This window comes from Neopelma chrysocephalum, unplaced genomic scaffold, assembly GCF_003984885.1.
Source record: "Neopelma chrysocephalum unplaced genomic scaffold, ASM398488v2 Primary Assembly neopelma1_103b, whole genome shotgun sequence".
NCBI lineage: Eukaryota > Metazoa > Chordata > Aves > Passeriformes > Pipridae > Neopelma > Neopelma chrysocephalum.
The window spans coordinates 344,693-353,642 of NW_020897767.1; the positions used below are offsets into that span (position 1 = coordinate 344,693).

The following is an 8,950-nucleotide window of genomic DNA, read 5'->3' on the forward strand; positions in this document are numbered from 1 at the left end:
TTTCTGTATCAGATGTACAGCCTGTAGCATGGACATAGTCTTCCCAGGGGCTGGGGAGGGAAATGGGAAGCCTTGTTTGAACAGGTTGTTGGGGGAGGAGAGGAGAAGGTCTTTTAGCCCATGGACTGCAGAGTGTCCCATCAGAGTGTCCCTGCCCTCAGCCCAGAGCAGTCCTTTCAAAGGACAGGCACTGTTGGTTGGGTTTTTCCCCTCTGCTGAGTGTCCCTGTGCAGATGCCCCTCCGGGGGTGTGCGTATGAAAGGTGGTGTAAAATACCACTGTTCTCTGGAGTGTGAGTGCTTGGGGTGGGCAGACAGGAGTGTGTTTCTCTGGTGCTGAAATGGCTGAATTAGTATTGTTAGCTCCTGGTTGGTGGTTCTTCAACTCTAGCTGCAAATAATATCTCTGCCCTTAAACAGAAGGTTTTATTGTCTGATGGTTTCGTTACCTCTAACTGGAGCTGTTAAGAACAGGATGATGTTTGTTCCTCAACTGTCCCTTTTCCAGATGATGAACTGAAGCTGAAGATGGTGCACTACGAGTGTGTGTGTGAGGGCATGTCCTGTGGCAATGGGGATCGCTGCCAAGGCCAGCAGTGCTTTGCTTCCCTGAGCATCAATGACGGGGCTAAGGTTTACCAGAAGGGCTGCTTCCAGGTCTATGAACAGGGCAAAATGACCTGCAAAACGCCTCCATCCCCTGACCAGGCTGTGGAGTGCTGCCAGGGCCACCTGTGCAACATGAACATCACTGCACAGCTGCCCTCTTCCAAAGGTGAGAGCTTCAGCAGTCACCAGTGGGCTTGGGGGAAGAAAAGGGCTTTGATCTGCTGTGGTGGGAGCGAGATGGCTCCAGTGCTGGATAAAGGAAGGGATTGATGGGCACAGCAAGGCCCTTCGTGCCTGGTTGGCTGCCCTGGAGCCTGCTGGCACACGTGTGATGGTCAAATGGTCTGTGTGGGCAGTGATGGGGTTACAGTGCATGACTGGGGACAGGGTGGAGGTGCTGCCTGTGAGAAATGTCCCTGTGCAGGGGGTTGTGCTGGCAGCTCTGCAGGGAGCACACCCTCTGTGCAGTGTGCTCACTCCTCTGGCTGTGGCACAGCCCCTGTCACACCAGCTGGGTCCTGGGGTAAGGCTCTGTCAGTGCTGCTGGATTTAAAGGCTTCCTTTGGCAATCTGCAAATTTACCTTTTTTCCTCTCTCTGTTTTTTTTCCCTTCTTTTTCCCTTCCCCTCTCTTTTCCCAGGGCAAACCTTTCAAGGAGAAGCTGCAGGTTACAGTATGGAAACACTAATCATCGTTATCCTGGCTCCTGTGATAGTGTTGATAGTTTTCTCTGCAGTAGCAGTGCTGATCATCCGGAGGATACAGAAGAACCACATGGAGAGGCTCAATTCTAGGGATGCAGAGTATGGCACCATCGAGGGCCTCATTGCCTCCAATGTGGGGGACAGCACGTTGGCAGTAAGTGACCTGTGTGCAGGGGGAGCTTTCCTCACTGCCAGACTCCCCCCTCATCCCTCCACGTGGCCACATCACTGACAGGACCTTTTGCTGCCAGGGGATGCCACTTGGCCTCAGGACTGTTGTGGAGATGTTCCTGTGCTCCCAAAACTGCAGTTGTAATGAATTTTAACCAGAAGACAGCTTTGGCAAGTGTAGCATCGCTCTGAGCTGTTCGTGTTCCTGGAAACAGTGTCTGAACAGCAAAACAGAGTGTGCCTGACTCGGGTGGCCTGGAGTGATGTGGGAGGTGTAGAACTGTGCTGCATCTTTGATATACGACTGCCTGAAGGGCTGGAAAAGATGTGATGGTAGGGGAAGGAGAAAATACAGATAATCTTGATGTTTGAAACCTTCAGACCTGACTGCTGGGATCTGGGTAGCAGGGCTCTGGGATGACTGGGAAATCAGTGGCACTTTGTTGACAGAAGACCAGTGGGAGTTTTAAGAAATGTGCAATGCTTACTCAAAGCTCAGCTTTCAGAGCATGTTCTTGTTCATGTGGTGTCTGGAAAATATAATGACTTGGGGAATGTTCCCTGTCTGAAGGCTGACTGTGCCTTCCCCTCCCAGCTGAGGCCTGAGCACAAGTGTCCCCACAGACTGTCCTGAGCTCTCTGGAGCAGAGCAAGTGAGGCTTCAGGCAGCGGGAGGGTTTGTTCCTGAAACCAGGGCAGAGAGTTTTCTCCTCCTTGCATTGCTGAGATAAAATCTCCTCAACATTAAGAGGCTGGAAAAGGTTTTCCATCTTGGTGCTGTCCCACCATAATGTGCTTTCACTGCAGGGTTGAAGAGTGGCTAATACCTGTTAATCTTTATTTTTTTTTTAAGTGCCTTTGGCTCTCTTTAATTAGCCCACAAGGATTGGGCTGTGTAACTGGTTTAAAACAGCCAGACTGGATATATTCACCAAGAACCAGACGTGTGCAACTGGTGATCTGTCCTTAAACACTGATTTCCAGCTTTCACCAGCTGTTACCTCATAGTACAAGACCATTTCCAGCCATTTGCAAACCTTTTGCACTTCGAGATGTTTAATGTGGCTTGGAAACAGTGATAAAACCTGGGAAGAATAAATCAAAATTCTGTTTCAAAGGCCTGGGAGGAGCTGGGAGCTGTGAGGGCTGGGTGTGGTGGGGCTGTCAGACCCCTGAGTGATGGTTGTGGTGCCAGCACCTGCCCATGGGTGATGCACAGACAGTCAGTGCTGGTTCCCGTGGCTAAATGCTCATCTAAACAATAAGTCTTTTTTAGATTCCAGGTTTTTCTTCTCCATTGTGTTTCAGATCACTGGTTTTGTCACACATTAGATGAGTTTACGTTTAGGATTAGTCTCCAGTGTAGCAAGTGCTTAAAGCCCTAAGCTGCTTAATGGGCGTGGAAAGAGCTGTGGCCTCTTCAAATCTTGTTTTTACAGTCACTGTAGATAAGTTTGGGGTTGGTTTTTGGGTTTTGGGGTTGATTTTTTTGTTTTGGCGTTGTTTTTTTTTGCCTCTGATAAAAGCAGGAAGGAAAATGAGCTCTCAGTTTGTGTTAAAAAGCAAGATAGCAGTCTCTGTCATTCCTGGATTATCTTTTTCTTGAGCCCTCCTTAAGATGCTGTTAGAAGAAATGAGATTTCACGGATCTGGTTCAAGCCCAGCAGTGCAGTTTGCTGGAAATACTAGAAAGTTGATTATACTTAGGCTTTTTTATCCTATTTTCCTTTGTAAAGAAGAAAAAGTCCAGCAATAGTTGTTAATGCTTTGAACTAGTGCAGAACTCCTGGCCATAAAAGTAGCTGGGCATTAACATTTCACAGGGCTAATGGGATTTTAACATTCAATTAGGATCTCACTCATGTTTGTTACAAGCTTACAGTTCAAAGTCTGATTTCTGTGCACCAAGAGTACCAGAAACTGATAAAACATTTGAGAAAGATTTGCTGCAGAGGATTTTCTGGAGTATCAGTGACAAATCTTTTGTAGGGAGTGCAGGTAAATCCCCTCTCACCTTGTTTGCAAACTGTTTTCAGTTCTAAATACGTGCATGGAGCCTGAATAGTTTGGCCCAGAGCTCCCAGTGACTGTTGCCTGCCACAGAAGGGCTCAGTTTTGGGATGCTCAGCTGCTGCAGCCCTGGAGTGTGCTTCCCAGGGGCCTGCAAACTGCAGAGGGGTGAAGGTTTTAAGTACAGAAATCAAAGAAAATGTATTTCTTTTCGAGGTGCTCAGATTATTGCCAGACATAGGAAACTTTGGGGTGAAAAAGCTGATATTAACCTGTTTGAAAGAGGTATCAGATACAGAACTGAGAGAACATAAGGTAAGTAAGAGAACAACAAAGTGCTGAAAAAGGTTGGGATCTCATGGCAGAGGATTGCTGGTAGGCCAGGAGCGAGCTTCCAGTTTCACAGGCATCTATTGCCATTTATTTATTAAATGAAATGACTTATTAAACAAATGCTGCTTGTCCCTGAGTGACCAAATGGCATCCCCAGAGCCACTGAGATATCCTGAGCTGTGAGCTGCCTGCCCTGTGCAGGGTGTACCTTTGTGTGTGTGAACAGGGAAAAATGGGGTTCTCATGGCCTGTAAACTTGTGCTTTTCCTTTCAAACAGGATTTGTTGGACCATTCCTGCACATCTGGAAGTGGTTCTGGACTCCCTTTCCTGGTGCAAAGAACGGTGGCTCGTCAGATCACACTTGTGGAGTGTGTAGGTCAGTGCCAGCCTTGTTCACATCTGGTGACAAATGCAGAGAGAAAGCTCTGTCTCCCACCCTCATCTTTCTCCTCAGTTGTTCAGGTAGTATATGCAACTTTTCAGGCTTCAGCTGATGGAACATGCTTGGTTTTTGGAAAGTCAAGTGAAAAAATTCCTTCCAGATCTCTGCAGAAGAAAGGGGCAAATATCTGTGCTTTGTGAAGGAACAATTTAGGCTTTATTCACCAAGGCTATGCTAGAAAATACAAACCTGGCCAGTCTGGGTACTGTGTGAGCTAAATAAACTGGTTTTAGGAAAGCAAGCTCAGTTTGAAGTTTGACACTGTGAACACCATTTGTTCATTAATGGTGTTCAACTCAAAAGCTTTAGGCTTAGAAGAAGGTCACCTGGGTTTGAGATCTGGAGTTGGAGCATCAAGCAAAGTGGCAAACGTGGTATTTCAAACAGAAACCTGTGATTTTGGGCCGTTGGAATGTGAACATGAATGTGTTGTAGTTGACTTGCTCTGCCCTGTTCTTTGGAACCCTGCAGGCAGTGATGTGCTGCTGCTCTTCCCCCTTAAAGAAAATCTCTCTAGTAATTCTTCCCTGAAAGTCTTCTGGGTCTTTAGTTTTTTGTAGGACTTTAGTGTTAATTTTAGGGATTCATTAAATTTTACTTTGGCATATATTTATTATTAATTGAATAGTGTTAAATTTGAGTTTAGTAATTTCAGGAAGCATTTGGGTCAAAGATACCCAGAGGCAGTGACATTGAGCCAAGATGCTGTACTGGCACTAAAGAGGTGAGGAAGGCATGAGAAAGAAGGAAGGAAGGACTGGAGTATGTTGTGTGCTGCTGCTTCAGTGATCTGAACTCAGGGTGGTTTAACACCTTCCTGTCAGTCCTGAGAAGGTTCAGCTCCTCAGGGTGTCAAGTCAAGCCCAGCTGTAACAGATGAAGCTGTGAATCCCCAGGGACCAGGCCCACATTTACCAGGGTTTCTGTGCTTTTGGCTCAGTGTGTATTGAGGGGGCACAAATGTTCACACTGAGATCCAAGTGTACCCCCTCTGATACATCAGGAGCTGTAGGGTGTGACAGACATGATGATTCTACCTGTGACAGAGACGTTTCTGTGTGTGTATGTGTGAGCCCCCGTGTCCCTGGAGAGGTGCCTGCTCAGGCTGGCACTGGTGTCCCTGGTGAACCTGCTGCTGGTTCCCACGTGCCTCTGGAGGACATGGAACAGCAGAGCAGCAAAGGGCAGAGTTTGGGTGTTTAGGGTTGCCAGATCTGACACAGTTCATGGCCTCGTGCCTGAGGCTGTTGTTCTTGGGCTGTGATGGAAATGGCAACAGCCAGAATTGTTCCAGCATGCCTTGTCCAGGATGGGGCTTTGCACCTGAGTGCTTCGTGATGTCATACATTTCTTCTAAGCTATTTGGGTAAAAAACTTGATGTTCAGACAGTGTGTCCTGATCTCCACAGAACAGGGGTGTGTTTTGAGGGGGGTTGGTTTTTTTTAATCCTTTTTTCTGTTTGTAGGTGAGTTTGGGGTTTTGTTTGTTTCTAAATCATCGTTTTGTGTTTTGTGTTGACTGTTTCTGCAAGAGCTGCTGATGTAATAGAAAAGTAAAGGTTGTATCCCCAGCATTACATAGGCCTCCTGTCCTTCTAACTGCAGAATTCACATCTTTATTTGTGCTGTGCACACTGACCTTGCCATGTGCTGCCAGAGTCACTTCACTGCAAAAACAGTTTCATTGCTGGTGGTTGAATGGTGACACCTCCCAGTTCACACCCTCCCACCGCACTGGTGTGCAGGCAGGAGAGATCCACACTCAGGGGGCTTGCAGTCAAACAACAGGAGCAGTGAGGGGATGGTGGGGCACAGTGTGACTGCAGTGGTACCAAGTGCATGATCAGAGCACACCAGTGTGATATTTGGGCCATGGCAGTCGAGTTTCCATCCTTTCAGCTCATCCTGCCCTTCTCCCCGCTGAAGGTTCTTAGCTGACAACTTCTGTGTTTTTTTTCCCCCATCAGGAAAGGGCCGTTATGGAGAAGTTTGGAGGGGTCAGTGGCAAGGAGAAAACGTTGCTGTGAAGATCTTCTCTTCTAGGGATGAAAAGTCCTGGTTCAGGGAAACTGAGCTGTACAACACTGTATTGCTGCGGCATGAGAATATTTTGGGTAAGTAGGACAGCCACGTTCTGTGTCCTGGTGTGGCTGTGTGAAGGTGAGTTACCTGCACAGGGAACTTTGCATTGCAAGGCACGGCACCTTCACCAGGTATCTCACAGGCTGTAAGTTCCTGTGTTGTGATAGACAGTTGAAGGGAAATTTTCAGAGAGAGACCTGCCAGGAGGGTGCTGGGTCTCAGATGGGGAGTGTGTGGTGACAGCTGTGACTTGTTGCCCTGCAGTATTCCAGCAGGAAGCAGATTAATCAATGAATCAGTTGGTGGCAGCACAGCTCACAGAAAACAGTGGAGGTGCCAGAGACTCCCATGGAAGAGCTGCCCCTTGCAGCTCTCACCACAGAGACCTGCACAGTGTGTCAGGGCAAGTCCTGGTGGATCTGTGTTTGTTTGTAACTTCAGCTTCCCTGCAGAAATGGAGGGAGAAAAAGTGAGGAGGAGTTTATAAAGACATTTCAGGGTTTGAATACTTTCCCTAATGCCAGAGTGAAATGAAGCACGAATCCATTATTTTCTTCTGTTTTGCAGTTGTGCTCATGGTCAGAATAAGCTCCTTTGGTGTTTAAACTTCAGCTGTAGTTGAATGATGTATCTCATTTCCTTGTAAATATGGAAGTGCCGTGACCCTTGTGCATTGCTCATACCTCGTGTGCTCGGTTCTGAGAGCTGGGAAAATGGCTTTGTTGTGTTGGGCCATGGTTGAGGTTTAAGCAGCCCTTTGAGTCCTAATAGACATGCCCTTCTGTCACTGCTGTGCCACCTCTACAAATAAAAGCAGCAGCCCATTTTCTGAGTGCTGACACTGCCTCACCCGCAATCTATCTGTCTTTAGTCAGGTTTTCCTTGGGCTCCTTATTCTTGCTTCCTGTCAGAGAATGTTCCTTGGCTCTGTAGCTCACCCTGCTAGACGTTTGTCTAATGTTTCCTGAAGCAGTTCCTTTGTTACTGCAAAAATAATTTGATGGCCTCCTGAAATGTGAATTATTGAACTTCCCTTCCCGAGAGAGCAAGTGACTTGGCTGAAATTACATTGCACATTTCCCTCGGTCCTCTGCCTGTGTTTAGTCTTTCTTGATAACTGTCAGATTTGCTGGCTATTTTGTAGACTTTTTTTAGATGCAATATTAAACAATATCACAGATTACAGAAGTGTCACGTTGTGCAGAAGTCTGACTTCAGGAGAGAAGGCAGTGGGCGTTCTTTCTGACAAATGTCGTATGTGAGCTTTTAGTAAACATGGTTTGTTCCTCTGACTTGGGAATAAAACTTCTGCTGTTCCAGCTCAAGCTGTTGAGGTCACTGTGCTGGTGCAGGCCCAATGCAGAGGTGGCAGGAAGGGAGCTACTCCTGAATTTGGGGCTCGGTTTTAAGACACCACATTTTTGAAGGCACTCTTGAGGTTTGTGAGTTTTGAACACAAAATTTTCTCTGTTCCTTCGTAGAAGATCATTGTGTTTGGGCTACACACATAACCCTGTTCTCAGCAACCTGCACTGGCTGCCTGTGGGCCCTAAAAATGGAAATGGTTGCTCGTGGCTTGATCCTTGAGGTGTTGCTGCTTTCCAGTGTGATTCACTCAAGTGGGCAGCAGCAGATGTGCTGTAACCTCGGGGTCTTTCTGTTTGACTGGGAGCTTCCCTACCCCCAGGTCCTTTAAAAAGAAGGAAAAAATAAACATAAGCGTATTTTTAAAGTATGTGGTCCTAATAAGTAGTTGTTTGGTGTGACTGACAAATACATAAATGTGTTCTTGTGAGTAGCTGTGAGTTAGACTTCAGAATCCGTCAGCTCTGTTTCCATCACAGTGATCCCTGCAGTCTGCAGTGCAGCCGTGGGAAAGTTGTAATTAAACAGTTTTACATTGCAAGAGGGGCCTCAGAATTGATTCTTCTCTTGGGTGGGTCTTGAAGGAGCTCTGTCACTTTGTCTCCTTATTTCTCCTTGGTTCCCTCTCTCCCCCCAGGTTTCATCGCCTCCGACATGACCTCGCGGAACTCGAGCACGCAGCTGTGGCTGATCACACACTACCACGAGATGGGCTCCCTGTACGACTACCTGCAGCTGACCACGCTGGACACGGTGAGCTGCCTGCGCATCGTGCTGTCCATCGCCAGCGGGCTGGCACACCTGCACATCGAGATCTTCGGCACGCAGGGCAAGCCCGCCATCTCCCACCGCGACCTCAAGAGCAAGAACATCCTCGTCAAGAAGAACGGGCAGTGCTGCATCGCTGACCTGGGTGAGTGCAGCCCCTGCTGCAGCACGGAGCGCTGCTGGCGTGGCTCCAGAGGCAGAACTCTTCGAGTAGCCCCTCAGTAGCCCCTCAGTAGCCCTGCCCTGCCCTTACTCGCCCTCCCGGGAGCCGGCGCTCCCCGCAGTGCCCGCGCCAGCCGCCAGATGGCGCCTGCAGCGCATTTTGGGCCATTTCCCCGGGTTTCAGTTCAATTCCGGACATTTCCTCGGGTTTCAGTTCAATTCCGGACATTTCCTCGGGTTCCCGTTGTTCAATTCTGGACATTTCCTTGGGTTTCTGTTGTTCAATTCTGGACATTTCATTGG

At 47.9% G+C, this 8,950-nt stretch overlaps 1 protein-coding gene across 3 annotated transcripts in view; it reads left to right on the forward strand.

The window, feature by feature from the left end:
- ACVR1 (activin A receptor type 1) overlaps positions 1-8,950 on the forward strand; it is a 65,940-nt gene that overhangs the window by 47,686 nt on the left and 9,304 nt on the right. For all 3 annotated transcript variants that reach the window (XM_027695838.1, XM_027695836.1, XM_027695837.1), the window contains exons 3-7: positions 508-774; positions 1,249-1,466; positions 4,105-4,204; positions 6,238-6,384; positions 8,355-8,630. In XM_027695838.1, the coding sequence (XP_027551639.1) occupies positions 508-774; positions 1,249-1,466; positions 4,105-4,204; positions 6,238-6,384; positions 8,355-8,630 (1,008 nt within the window). The remainder of the gene's footprint in view (positions 1-507; positions 775-1,248; positions 1,467-4,104; positions 4,205-6,237; positions 6,385-8,354; positions 8,631-8,950) is intronic.